This window comes from Solanum dulcamara, chromosome 9 (genome assembly GCF_947179165.1).
Source record: "Solanum dulcamara chromosome 9, daSolDulc1.2, whole genome shotgun sequence".
Taxonomy (NCBI): Eukaryota; Viridiplantae; Streptophyta; class Magnoliopsida; order Solanales; family Solanaceae; genus Solanum; species Solanum dulcamara.
In genome coordinates this window covers 66,917,030-66,932,606 of record NC_077245.1, presented here as the reverse complement: position 1 = coordinate 66,932,606, position 15,577 = coordinate 66,917,030, and the positions used below count along the sequence as shown (strand labels likewise).

The window sequence follows — 15,577 nt, the reverse complement described above, 5'->3', positions numbered from 1 at the left end:
TCATGAGTTCTTCTCTATCTTGGTCCCTTCTTTCGTGAGAGACCTTTTGTTCTTAAATTCCGTAACTCTGCGATCCCCTTTCTTTAGAATGTTGTTTTGTAAGAGTTTTGGTATAATGATTTTCAGATTCTAGGTATATTTCTGCATGTTTAGTTTGAATTGGCCGAGTTTATGGGGACTCAACACCTTTTTCTTATTTAACATATTTCCACATCTTAAAATTGCTTATCTCTTGTTATTATTGATTAGTCTAGGTTGTAATAGTGGTTCTTCCATCGGAGGATTAGAATGGGTGTCAATCACAGCGAGTCAGAATTGTGACAGTATTAGATTAGATGTCCGCACGGCCCGATAGGTTGGATCGTGACATTAATTTAATTATACATCATAATAATATTTAAATAATAATTTAAATAAATATTATATTTAAAATATACGTGACATACAACACAACCATCCAAACAAGCTGATGTTTTCTTTTAATTTTTTCTCAATATTTCTATATGACAATTATAACCAATTTTGAGTATTTTGGATAAATTAAAAGGAAGGGTCCTGAAATATTTGATATTACATATAAGGGAAAATTATACTATATTGAAAGAACAAAAGGGTATAACGTGAAATTATATGAAGTGTCTGTTTATTTCAGTTGGGAAATGGGAAATTCTTGGAATGAGGATTGGTTTCTTTTATCTATAAAGAAAGCAGCATATGGATTGGTCTTTTTCCTAAAGTTTTTCAATTCCAATGATGTCAAAAAATAAGTAATATACAACAACTAAATGAATTAAATTAGATATATTAACACAATAATATATTCAGTGTAATTTTATAAAGTAGATTTGAAGAGATTAAAATATGCGTAAATCTTACCACCATCTTAATGATAGAGATGTTGTTTCCTATATATAGATCCTCGGCGCAAGAAAAAAATTTAGTTCAAAATAGTATAGAAAAAGAAATAACAAAAATGAAGACAATCACAAAACACTGAAGACAATCTAACAAATCATCCTAAACAATGTCATAACAAGATAAAGAAACTGCAAGAGTAATACAACACTCAACTAACTAACTAACCTCCTACCCTAATATGTGTCCTCCATAACCTTCTATTTAAGATCTTATCCTCGGTAAGCTGAAATTGTGTCATGCATGTCTAGCCTACCTCAACATCTCTTGAAACCATCCATAGCTAACCTCTCACCCCTCCACACTAGAGGATCCGTGCATCTCTTCTACACATGCCCGAACCATCTCAGCCTCGATTTATTATTAAGTACATTTTTACTGTAAAAACTAATTACATTATCAGTATTATTTAACTTATCATAATAAATAAATTAATTATTTTTTTATATCAAATTATCAATTGAAGTGATTAATGTTTATCACAAGAGATTTTCTTGACCTAATTATGTGAATAATTTTTACACGATCATCGAACATTAATATATATATTTAAAACAGAAATTTGGTGTGGCTGGTAAAGTTATTATGGTGTTTTTAAGATGTTACACGTTCGAGCTGTACAAACAATCTATTATAGAAATGCATGATAAGGCCGTAAGGTTGCTTATAATAGACTTTAGCTTTATAATTTGATTCTTCTTGGATTCCGCGCATAATAGAAGCTGATTAATGCACCTTTGTTAAAAACATTATCTTTGGACTATTTACCCTTGATCTGATTGTATTTTTATATATAAAAAATAAAAGAAAGAAAAACAAGTATTTTTTTTCACTATGGCCAACATTGCACTTTTCTAGAATCCGAGGTTGCCTCTTCTTTCACAAAAGCTTCAACTGTTTAATTTCTTTAGCTTTTAAGTAAAACCATTGAGACAACAACATTTTCATATATAGATGCTTTGATAAATTTATTCTTAAAATAATAAGGGAAATTAACCTAATTATATTTCAATGATCATTTTTCTATCAATTGTTTCATTTGTTTGGTAAGATCTTTGATATTTTGTTGTTAGTATTTTTTTTAAACCCTGCTTCAAGTATCTTTTTTTTTGAGTTGCGGGTTTATCAAAATTAATTTTTTTATTCTACAATGATGGAAATAAGATATATGTACATCTTACCCTTCTCAAATCTTACTAGTGCTGAATATTTTACTGTCTCATGTATTTTGCAAATTTAAGTCTTTTATTAGACTTCTTGGAAATAGTTTATAAATCCTTTGATAATCTGAAAATTTATTATATAGATTTTAGTTCTGAAACATTGAACTTTTACACTATTATAAATTTAGCTTTTTGATGAAAAAAAAGAGAGGACATGTTTCTCTTTTTTCACTGAACCAAACGTAAGAATAAAAGTGTATCAAAAAGAAAATGTTATACACCTTTGGGGGCCATATGGAGATCTAAAAAGTATATGCATTAAAAGAATAATCTTCATTTGCTTAGTGTATTTTTAGAACACAAAGAGCTTTACCATCTAAAGGACAATGTATTATAATGAGTCTTTTGAATTTTAAAAAAATATGCCTTGTTGTGTTCTTATACGGTCACAAGTTTACTCCCTCCATCTCAATATATTAGTCGTCCTTGTTATAAATATTTATCTTATTTGTCATTTTAAAAGTTCAAAGCAAAATTTATTGTATTTTCTCAATTTACTTAACATAAATTATTTTTAAAGACTACAAACACCTCAATTCCGATACATAAATAAAGTAAATATTCAGTGAAGAGAGATTATATCTTAAATATAAATAAGGGTACAACAACAATATATTCAGTGAGAGGCCACAAGTAGGGTCTGCAAATATAAAGTGTACACAGTTACTCCTACCTCGGAGAAGGTAGAGAGATTTTTTTTCGAAGGACCTGTTCAAGTAAAATAGATTAAAGTAGGTATGAAAAGAAGAAATTACTATGAAGAAAACAAAGCAACCAATAAGGAAACGATGATAACAACACAATATTAAGATAATCCAAAGATAATAAGCAACATATGATTATAAATATCAAAAGCAAGAAACTACAAAAATAAGGCCAATACTATGACAAACACCCCTAAGATTCAAAACTCGAAGACCGAGAGATATTTAAAGTGGCATTCATCTGAGTAGGATTGAAAAACGTCTAGGTGAACTCATCCTATCAATTTTGCATGTTAAGCACTAAGATAGATCACTAGTCTTACGCTTACTGAGTTATGAAATCATTTGGAACACATTCCTAACATTTTCATAATTAATACAAATAATATTTTGATATGTTGATAATTAGTTACTAAAGTTATAAATTATTTCTTGTTACTTTGAAAAGTCAGATTCCCTATGAGATCGACTCCAACCTAGTTGAGTTTTACAATTAATCAATGATCGCTTTATATTTCATTGCAAGGTGTAATTTGACGACATCCCTACTATACAAGATATTGAATTTATGTGTAATCTTCTAAACTATAATTGACAAAATATAATAAGATTTTTATTTGGGGAAACTTACATAATTAAGTTATAGTTTGGATCATAATTATCATTAGTAATTATAGTTTGTATAATTATAATGCATATCAATAGTTTAAGAAAGGAGGGAGGAGAGCGAGATTGAGAGAGAAGAGAGAGGTGAGTTGGACTTTGGAGAGAAATGAGAGATGCTAGACATAGTCTGAAACATATAAGCTGATATAGGTTCTATGTGATACATACATGATGTTCGAGGAAGGTGAGAGATGAGTGAGATTGGTAAAAGGAGGAAAATGGCGAGCGAGCTTTGAGCGGGAGAGAGGAGAGATGCTAGACTCATGTTGTATTCGATGAATACAAGTTTTATCAACAAATACAATATGATACATGTTGTATTTGATACATATAGATTACTCGAATACGATATACATATATATATATATATATATATATATATATAAATATATATATATATATATATGTTTCAACTCTGGTTTAAGTATAAAACCTAAAGCTTCGAATGCAATATATGTATTGTTGTTTCAACTCTGTGCTCAATTATTATATTTAGCAAACTTGAATGATACTTGTATCATTTGTATACTGTATCGAATATTTTAAGTATTTTATCACCTATACATACATGGAAAAATTACACAAATTTCATAGTGTTAAGAGCTAATTACATCATATCCCTACTCTTTTTCAAATTACAAAAATTCCTTAAATTTGGTGAAATCCGGATACATCCCAAAATATCCTGATACATCACATAAAGTGATGTATCCGACTGATACATCGCGTAAAGTGATGTATCCGAGAATAGAAGAGAGTAGGGAATTTTTGTATTTTTTTCAAATGAAAGGAAATTTTAGAGAATATGGCAAAATAAATTATGCATTTACGTAATTTTTCCTACATATATTCTATGCACAATAATTATGTTTAGTAAACTTAATACATGTATCATTTGCATTATATATCAATTTTATAAAGTATTGTATCATCTATACATGTATCGTTGTTTGATTATAGTATTAGAGGATACAACAAGTTTTAAGAATGTGATCATTATCTTACCAACAATTAGGTCACCAAACAAGAGACCAATAATACCAAAACTAATATATTCATTATTTTCTCTAATACATCCTACCAAATTTAGCCATATAAGGATAAAAAGGCTGTTTTAAGCAACCAAAATTCTTTAGTTCTTTCACTTTTCTGTACGAGCCCAATACTCTTTAACAAGCATTCCAAATAATGAACCCTCTTTGTTTATCAGCTTCTTTGGCTCATCAAACTCAACCAGCTTCCTGGAAAATTAACAATGATATAAATTGTAAGCTTCAACATATATTATGAAATATATACTTTCTTTGTACCATCGAGGATTGTTATGAGATGGATAAGATTCTTCCATTTTTTAATTAAAGATCTCAAGTTTGAATCCCATTTAATGGGTCTTACACTATAGATAGATAAATAAATAAATAAAGAGCAGGTTGATGCACAAAGCATCCCGCATTTACGCGCCTACTCTTATCTCAAGCATGAATAGAAGGCTAGGTAGAAGCCAAAAGGAAAGGATAGTTACTCTGTCCCAAATTATCATTTTGTAGTGTGACATAATTGGGACAAAGGAAGTGTAGCATTATTATTAGAGTAATATAAGTAACTCACCATCACTTATTGCTAAAACTTTTGTGTAATCCATAACTGTTGCAATTCTGTGAGCTACTGTTATAACTGTGCAGTCTGCAAATTCTAGCCCGATTGTTTTATGGAGAATTGCATCTGTGGCATTGTCAATGGATGCAGTGGATTCATCTAGCACTAGAATTCGACTTCTCTTCAACAGTGCACGTCCCAGACAGAACAATTGTCTTTGTCCCATGCTCCAGTTTGATCCATCTTGTAGAACTGAAATTTAATTTGCTTATACTACACTATTGTTAATTTGTTATCTTCTAATTTGCTATTTGATCTTATGTTAGGTGATCAACATTTTGAAAGTATTGCAGAAACAGGAGTCGTAAAGGGTGATCTTGAACTTTTGGCCTCGCTTAATAAAATATTTTTAAAATGACCTCTGTTGCTCATCGGGCATAAGTTTTAGTTGTAGTGTATTCATAAGTTCGTTTTGACTATGAAGCAAGAGATTGGGACCTTTGAAGAAGTTACGAACAATGAATATAGTGTAATTTGTTGAGAAAAAAAAAAGCAACTTTTAACTATGAGGGAGAACTTGTTGTCGAATGAACAGGTTCACTCATGTCGGATGGGCGTTGGGAAACATATGTCATTCTTTAAAGATCTTTTAACCAAGGCCAAAGTTCAAGAGTCATTCTTATAAATAACCCCTACATTTTGATGTTTTACCTGAGGAATCTAGTCCCCCTTCTTTTTCTTGGACAGCCTCTCTAAGCTGACACTTCTCAAGAACCTTAAAACAACAAAATACTGTTAGTAACTTAAGAATCATTAGCAATGAAACAACATATGTAATATAAAACTTACCATCCATATCTGATCATCACTATATTCTGATAAGGGGTCTAAATTATATCTTACAGAACCTGTAAAGAGTGTAGGATCTTGTGGAATAATTCCAATACGCGACCTAAGGTCATGAAGCCTAATCATTGAAATATCACATTGATCGATGATGATCTTGCCATCTGTAGGCTCAACTAGGCGAAACAATGCACTGATAAAAGTTGTTTTCCCACTGCCTGTTCTACCAACAACTCCAATCTTTTGTCCCTCTTCAAATGTACAACTAATACCCTGAAGAACTAATGGAGCATTAATCCTGTACCTCACCTGTTTGAGAACAAACTTACAAGAGATTAGCAGCATTAGTGAACAAATTGACGGTTCTTGTTACTGAAAAAAAAAACATACCTTTAGGTTGCGAATTTCCACTTTGCCACGCGTAGGCCAACCAGGTAGAGGGTGGTTTATTTGCACTAATTCAGATTCTTCACTAGGTATTCTCATGTACTGTTCTAGCCTTTCTATAGAGATTATTGAATTTGCTATCGTGCATTGACATTGAACACACCAAACAAGAATTGCATTTAGTGATAGGCCATAAGAAAATGCCATTCCAGTAAGTCCTGTTCAGCAACAAGGTTCAATCTATGATTTTCTGATACGCGCAAGTAGGCCTTAGATAATGTCATGTATCAAAGCATAAATGGAACAAACCAGAACTCCCACTATGAAGCGATGCTATTCCAAGCATCCATGAGGACATGATAATTGTGCATATTATCTCCAAACGTAGAATTAACCATTCAGTTGCTGAGAAAGTATGGAAAATTGGCCTAGCATTTTTCTCAATAATGAAATGTCCTTCCTGTGCAAAAGCTCGAATGGTCATTATCCCAGAAATGCTTTCAGCCAAATGGTTGGCAACTAAAGACTTTGTTATTCCATTTAATCTCATCAGTTCTTTAGCAGAAGCATTGTAGTATCTCTGCATGATAAAATGTGTTGATAAATTACACAACTGCTAGAGTTATCATGCTAAGATTATTCAACATAAAAATATCTACTAACTTTTAAGGTGTTATAAGAACATCAAAGTTATAAAAATGTCTATTACCTGAACTAATATAGTTACGTAAATCATAAGCATGATGATCAGCAGGACCTCTGGAGCAAAAAAACACAGGATGACATAGGTAGAATATGAAATAATGATTGATCCAACAGTGTAGTTGAGTAAGAAAGGCAACTCAATGTCAACAATGCTCAAATCTAAAGATACCTGCACAAAACAAATAGATCAACCAAGTAAAACTAAGATCAAACATAGGTAAATAGTTTTTTCAGCCATTCTTACCCGACTAAGCATTCTTCCAAAAGGCATTGAGTCAAAAAAAGACATTGGTGCAAAGAAAAGAGAGCTTGACAGTGTACAGTAAACTGATTTTGATGCACCCAGCCCCAGCTTTACCACTAATACGGATCTTAAAATCAGAAATATTATTAAACCAAAACCAGTGATTGTGTAGATCCTGATTAGCTTTAATCTGCTAACACTGGAATCTTGAAGGTCTATAGCCAACTTGTAGCTCTGTATATATTGCCCAACTACAAACATTATGTGAACAAAGACTGCCAAGGAGAAATACAAGAATCCTTTGTCATGCTTTAGATACTGTATGTAAGGCTTCAATCCAGCGTCTCATATTTTTTTACTAGATTATGGTTGTCCGTTTAATTCCTGAGTTTATGGAAACTCAGTCTAAAACTTATATAAAAATTATGTTTTCACAATTTTAATTTCCTATTCTATGTTAGGATGTTAGTCGAGTAGAGTATTGGTTCTCCCACCAGAGAGTTAGTGTGGGTGTCACTAACGACCCGGTTTGGATCATGAAAAAGTTGGTATCAGAGCCTTAGGCTCATTGATCTGTTTATACCAAAACAAGTCTAGTAGAGTCTTGCGAAATGGTACAGAGGTGTCTGTACTTTTCTTCGAGAAGGCTACCCAGACTTTAGGAAATCGCTCTATCTTCTTCTCCCTTCGTGCTATAACTTAATTCCAATTAGTATCTGGGGATCTAAATTGATATCTAACCTCTTTCACTTTTTTATTCATAGATGATTAACATGCAATACAATGGTGTTGTAGCACCTATCAATGAGCCAAAAGAGGAACCTGCAGTGAGAGGACCTAGCCAAGGCAACGGTAAGAGAAGGGGATGCGGCAAAGGCCGGGGAAAGGCAGCTTCCGCCAGGGATGAAGCTCAAGTTGAGGATGTTCTGAGATGAGAGGCCCCTCCCGTACCCCAGGGTAAAGTAGAAGAGAATGTGGAAGTAGAGGTTAAGGAGGATGTTGAGCAGGAGGAGCATGCAGAGGTTGAATCTGCAGGACTTCCCCCTTTGGACCCAGCTATATCTCAACATATTATCACTTTTCTGAGTGGGTTAGTCAGCTCTAGAACCACTCCCACGATGCCCATTGCTCAAGATCCAATTGCTCGTCCTGTTGCTGCTGAAGTCCCTCATATGGATGGAGTAGTGGGCATTATTGCCTTCCTCTGTCCACCGTTAGGCCCAGTGATGACTGGCACTAAGCACGACACGAGATGCTGACCAAGTTTTTAAAATTGAAGTCTCCAGTGTTCCATGGTTATGAGAATGAGGATGCCTATGAATTCATCTTGGACTGCTATGAGTGTCACGCCCTGAGAGGTTACTCTAGATGTCACCGGCACTCGAAGACCATTATTGGTCCCCAAGCGAACCACTTGGTCCAATCACACATCCATTCACTATCAATCAATCAGCAGAAAGTTTAAAATAACGAAATAATTTGGCGGGCAATCCAAATCAATGATCTAACTCAAGAAAGAAAGGCCATGGGCCAACAAATCAAACTCCAGTCTTTGTCATTAAAATAGTTTGACAAGAATAATTCAAGGAAAGAAAATACTCAATCGACCCATCACTATCTAGTCTATGAAGCCTCTATCACTACTATCTAATTGGGGTCAATGACATGTTCATGGCTACCTCAAATCAAAATAAAAAGGGCTTACTCGACGCAAGAATAACATAAGCGGTGTCCTCTGAATGTAGGGGAGGACTCACCAATATGCTGAGTGTGTATAGATCCTCAATGGTGCTCCTATTGACGATCTCTTAAACCTGTGTCTGCATCATAAAATGATGTAGGTCCAAATGGACGTCAGTACATGGAATGTACGAGTATGTAATATGGCAGAATGAAACATACCTCAAGGAAGAATAACGTTGGTTCAAATATCTTACGTTAGAAAGATAAGAGAGACTCAATCAAAGTGTCATAAGTCTAAAGTAAGAATATATTTTTAGATAAAGACCAATCATATACCATACAATCCAATCCAATCATGTACAATACAGTTTGATCAAATCATTTACAATTCGATCCCATTCAATCACATACCACTCTATTCAACCCAATAACACATCATTCTACTCAATCCATTCCAATCGTACACTACCCAATCATATATCATTTAATCCAATCCATCACACATCACCTAATCCAATCCAATCATACACAATCCAATCATATATCATCCAACCCAATCATAAGCAATCAACTCCACCATAAAGTCAAAGGACTCAACCCAAAAGATATACAAATTAAATTATGCAATATTTTATAATTCAACCCAATCATCTACAATCACAATCAAACCAATCATACCAAGCAGAATCCATTCAATTGGGAGTTTCTCTAACCAACAACTATCACCATATGAGTGAGTGATAGTACAACAAGCCAACGTTATTACCACGTCCGTTCATACCTTGCCAGGGTAAGAACAAATCAACAATCATAGATCCATAACCAATCAAGTCCTATCATGTCAGGACAGTAATTTAGTAAACATCCGACTTTAACGGTTCAATCCTCTCCTACGTTTGGTGACGTAGTTTATTGGTTCGAGTATGGACTATACTCTTACCTAATTCGGTGCTCGATACTCCTCCCAAGACTCAATATGCTTATATCTATCAAGTGAGTAAAATACTCAAAATACTCATTTAGTCTCATTGGACTCTTTCAAATCAACTCATTTAGTCTTATTGGACTGTTTTCAAAACTCAATCAAATCTGGCCTCATTGGATCTTCTTTCAAATCGATTCATCTCAACTCAATCTCAAAAATCGATATTTTAAAGTAAAAATGCTCAACTCATTTATACTCAAAATACTCATATTCAAAAATGAGAATTTAAGAGACTTTTTCAAACTCCATTTATACTTAAACTCTTTCTAAATCAAAGATGAAAATAATCACTCTTTAAACTCAAAATAGTGTATAAATAGTTTATGCAAAAATATTCACAAATCATTTATTTAAAACTCCTTCTCAAAAGACCATTTATTTTCAAAATATTCATAAGACTCCAATCAAATCAAATTATGCAAATCACATAATCATATTAGACTCCAATCCACTTCATCACACAACATCCTCATCAACATAACCTCTTCATTCACATCATCATCAAATATCATCATTCACATCATCATCAAACATCATCATCACATCCTCATCATTCACATCATCATCAAACATCATCATCACATCATCATCAAATATCATCATTCACATCATCATCAAATATCTACTCTAAAATCCTTATTTAATTCTATGTTCAATTTATAGAAACAAAAGAACATTCTAACTCTACCAAGGTTTCGTTCCTTTTTATGCCTTTCACATTCATAACTACCCCAATTCATTCTTTTTATCCCAACCAATGTATACACACAAAACCATCAATCTCAACCTCAAGACAATTATGACAAAAGGAATCTCATCTTGGGTCATGTGAATGAATACATGAATACATACTCTCCACAAAACTCAACTTAAGAACACCATCAATACATATAAATTCATATACAAAGATTCATTTGTAGTCAATAATATAAAATATAACTATTCAAGAATTTGAGTCATGAAAATCACCAATCAATTACTAGTACATAAAAACATTCTAGAGTTTAGGAAATTTCAAGAAAACCTTCATAGAAGGTTCAAATCTTTTACAACTTCTATCCAACACATCTATGGGCATATATAAAAACTCATTCCATATTTTAGGTTAGCTTTACATACCTTGCTTGAAGATCATCTCACCGGAAACCAAAACTTGACTTGAAGATCTTGAATCCTTGAGCTTGAGGGTAACTTGTTGGAGATAACTTGAGAGAGAAGAGGAAGTTTAGAGTTCTGGAGAGGCAAAAGATTGAAAAATTATGGTCCAAACGTTACAAGTTAGGGTATATATAATTAGAGAAAAAGTCCAATTTGCCCTTCCTAAAAAATCTAGAAAAAAAAGGCTAAAAATCTCCTGGCGCTATAGTGGCGCACCGCGCCACTGCAGCGCCAAGTCAAAATAGGCTTAAAAACCCTACAACCTAATAGTGGCGCATCGCGCCAAGGACCAAACTACTGAGGCTATTTTCTGGCGCTATAGTAGCGTGTCGCGCCCTTGCAAAGCCAAGCCTAAATTTTTTGGGTTCTGGAAAATGGGCTTAAAAACCCTGCACACCTAATAGTGGCGTATCGCGCCAAGGATCAAACTACTGAGGTTGTTTTCTGGTACTATAGTGGCGTGTCGCGCCCTTGCAGCGCCAAGCCTAAATTTTCTAGGTTCTGGAAAATGGGCTTAAAAACCCTGCACACCTAATAGTAACGCATCGCGGCAAGGACCAACCTACTGAGGCTTGTTTCTAGCGCTATAGTGGCGCGTCGCGCCCTTGCAGCGCCAAGCCTAAATTTTCTGGAGTTAAAGTCCAGGCCTGAAATTCTTGCAGTACTAGTCTGTAGAAAAAGGGTCATAACTTTTGACTCCAAACTCCAAAAGTTTCAATCTTGGTGGCGTTGGAAATAAGACTCAAAGACCTTTAATTGAGTAGGTCATGGGCTACCCAGTTCATTATATTCAAAGAGATATGGTCATTTGAAGTCTACCCTTATACTAACTCATCTAGAAACTTAATCGATTAGAATTCTTTGGACTCGATTTGGTGTTAGAGATCTGTTATGACCCCTAAACACATCTAACACACTTCAAATACTTAGAATTAATCCTAACTCATATATAAAATTATAAGTCCTTCGGTTCGAGTCTACACACACATGTGAAGAAATGTTCGAGTCTTTGCAAAAACAATCCGGGGTGTTACAATGAGAGACTTCATAAGTTGGGTATATTACACCAGTATGGAGTTGATTTCATGACTTTTCAGTTTCAAGGTAAGGCTAAGTAGTGATAGAGAGCCTTTGTGGAATGTCGAACGCCAATTTTGCCTCCACTCACTTGGGTTTAGTTATATAACCTGTTTTTGGAGAAGTATGTTTCTAGGACTCTGACAGATCCCAAGAGGGATGACAAAGACATTGTTGAGAAAAAGATGGCTTTTCCCGGATGAAATGAAAATTAGATTCATGTAACAGGAGAAAGATTTCCCATTTATGGATCTTGAGCAAAATGGCCTGAGTGTAGCTATTTATGAGGCTAAGTTCCATGCCTTGTTCAGATATGCTACCTAGTTGGTGACTATTCAGCAGGAGAGAATTCAGTTGTTCATCAAGGAATTGAATCTCGAGTTAGATGTATTTTTCAAAAAACCTCTGCAGATAGAAGCTTAAATGAAGTTACATACTTTGTGAAGAAAGTGGAAGGAGCTCGTCAGGATGGGCAGGCTAAGAAGCCCAAGAATACAGGTAACTTTAATATTTCTAACTCCAAAGGTTCGGGTAGGCCAGCATTTGAAGCTTAACCAATCCAGTCAGCTATGTCTGCTACTGTCGGTGGTTACTCAGGATGGTTAGGGAGCTTCATTGGCATCAGGCAGCAGGTTGTCCCTTGACCACAATTATTATAATTGTGGGGAACCAGGGCACATGAAGAGAAATTATCCCCACCCTTACATGACTGATCCCGTGTAGAAGCAAACTAGAGCAGTTATACCAACAGGGAGAGGTGATAATAGCAGAGGACATCCACAAGGTGGGCATAGAGGAAATCAGAGAGGCCATGAAGGCCATTAAAATTCTAATCCATGTAGAGGATCAGCACAACCAAGCAGAGAGTTTTTACGTCAAGATAATAAGGCCCAATTTTATGTTTTTTCAAGCAGGACAAAGGCTGAGGCGTCTGATGCAGTGATCATATTACTATTCTTGTCTGTGATTGGATAACTCTTGTCTTGTTTGATCTGAGTTCTACTTCCTCATATGTGTCAGTAGAGTTTGCCTTGGGTTTTGATGTGATTTGAGATATGCTTGATGCCCCAATCTAGTTTCCACCCCAGTTGAAGAATCTGTTGTAGTCACCCATGTCTATCATGCTTGTTCTATTATGTTTATGGGTTTTCAAACATGGACTGACTTGATGATCTTGGATATGACTAATTTTTAAGTGATCTTAGGAATGACTTGGTTGTCCCCTTATTATGTTGTGTTTAACTATAATGCTAAGACAGTGACTCTAGAGATTCAGGGTAGGGAAAGGTTAGAGTGGGAAGGGATTTACAAGCATAATCCATCTAAGGTCATATCTTTCATTCTGGCTAGAAAACTGGCTAATATTCGGGACGTCGAAGCAGAGTGCCCATCTATTGAGTCTATTTTTATAATGTCAGAGTTTACGGAGGTGTTTCCTGCTAATTAGCCTAGCATGCCTTTGGATAGAGATAAAGATTTTTATATTGACTAGGAGTTGGGCACTCGTCCAATCTTTATCCATCCTTATCGTATTGCTCCGGTTGAATTATGGGAGCTTAAGGCTCAAATCCAAGAACTCCTTGATAAAGGCTTCATCTGCCCTAGTTCTTCCCCGTGGGGTTCTCTGATCTTGTTTGGTAAGAAGAATGATGATAGTATGAGAATGTGCATAGACTATCGGCAATTGAACAGGGTCACCATTCAAAATTAGTACCCATTGCCTCATATAGATAATCTATTTGACCAATTTCAGGGTGCATCAGTATTTTCTAAAGGCAGAACCCATCGGTGGACCCTTAAAGTTGGCACCAACCTTCACTTAAACACCTTAACTAAGCTTTGTTCATTTTAGACACTTCAAAAAAGGTCCCGATGTGTCATTTTGACACTTTGTGCTTACTGAGCATAATGTGTGTGCAACACGAATATTAAGCGTGTTTGAGAAGTTTTTTTGTATAAATTTTTTCTCTTTCTTCTTCCTTCTCACTCTTTCTCTCTGCCATTATAGACTCACCCTTCATCACCACACAAATTTTGAGAAAACTTATAACTTTTGTTGAGTTTTTACACTAAATTTTTTCTTCTTTCTTGAAAATCAAATTTAATTTTTTATCCATCATTTAATACTAATATCTTTCACTGCAATTATAATGACTTCTCGTAAAAATGGAAAAAAAGGAAAAAAAATATATAACAGCAGAAGAAAAAAGAAGATGGAGGAAATGGGTTGGGAGAAGGGGAGATTATATATAGAAAATGGAAAAGATGATAAAATAAAATTAAAAAACAGGAATGAAATAAGTAAGAAGAAAAAAATAATAATTTCAAGGAATAAAATAAGAAGAAGATGAATAACAAAAACTGAGAATGAAATTGCTAGAGATTCTCATATTTTTGCTGAAGTTTGGGAAGAAGAAGATGAAGAAAGGGGGTGTGGGGCCATGAGATTAGAGATTTGGAGAAACAAAAGAATTAAAAGTGAATTTTTCCTTTTTCTTTTTTAAAAATACACGTGTCACATACAAATTGATCTATTTTTTCATGTAGAGGCATTTGTCAATACGCGCTTAACTGGATCTGAGAATATAAAAAAAGTATCAAAATAACACAGCGTGGCGCTACATAAGGTATTTAAAATGAACAAAGTCTGATTAAGGTGTCTAAGCGAAATTTGGTACAAACTTTAGGGGGGTTATTGATAGGTTAGGCCTTTTCTAAAATTGATCTAAGGTCTGATTACCATTAGCTAGAGATTATGCCGAGGGATATACCTAAAACGACATTCAAAACTCGGTATAAGCACTATGAGTTCTTGGTAATGTCATTTGGGTTGACCAATGCACCTGCATCCTTCATGGGTGTTATGAATGAGATATTCAAACCACTCCTGGATTCTTTTGTAATCGTATTCATAGATGACACTTTGGTCTATTCAAAGAGTAAGGAAGAACATGTAGACTATTTTCATATTATTCTGGGAGTCCTGGGGAAACAGAAATTGTATGCAAAATTTTCGAAGTGTGAATTCTAGTTGTCTTTTGTGGTCTTTTTTGGATATGTGGTTTCAAAATAAAGGGTGATGGTAGATCCCTAAATGATTGAAGCAGTCAAAAATTGGGTCCGGCTTAGTTTTGTGACTAAGGTTAGGAGTTTTGTGGGTCTTGGCAGCTATTACAGTCTCATCCAACCACATCACTTATTCTGACACTACCAGTTAAAGGTAAGGATTTTATTATTTATTGTGATGCTTTATAGTGTTGATTGGGTGATGTGTTGATGCAGGTAAGAATGTCATAACTTATGCCTCACGAAAGTTGAAGGTTCATGAGAGAAACTAGCTGATGCATGATTTGGAGTTGGTAGCAGTAGTATTTGCCCTCAAGATCTG

The 15,577-nt window shown here is 34.5% G+C and overlaps 1 protein-coding gene across 1 annotated transcript; it reads right to left on the bottom strand.

Annotated features, from left to right (window-relative positions):
• Positions 1 to 4,649: 4,649 nt before the first annotated feature.
• On the bottom strand, positions 4,650 to 7,631 carry LOC129903734 (ABC transporter C family member 10-like; the record flags this gene model as incomplete). Its single annotated transcript, XM_055979277.1, has 8 exons — positions 4,650 to 4,749; positions 5,113 to 5,356; positions 5,816 to 5,879; positions 5,954 to 6,259; positions 6,341 to 6,555; positions 6,647 to 6,917; positions 7,047 to 7,211; positions 7,287 to 7,631. Coding segments are annotated over 8 exons (1,710 nt in total), but the record flags the coding sequence as incomplete, so codon positions are not given.
• Positions 7,632 to 15,577: the final 7,946 nt, after the last annotated feature.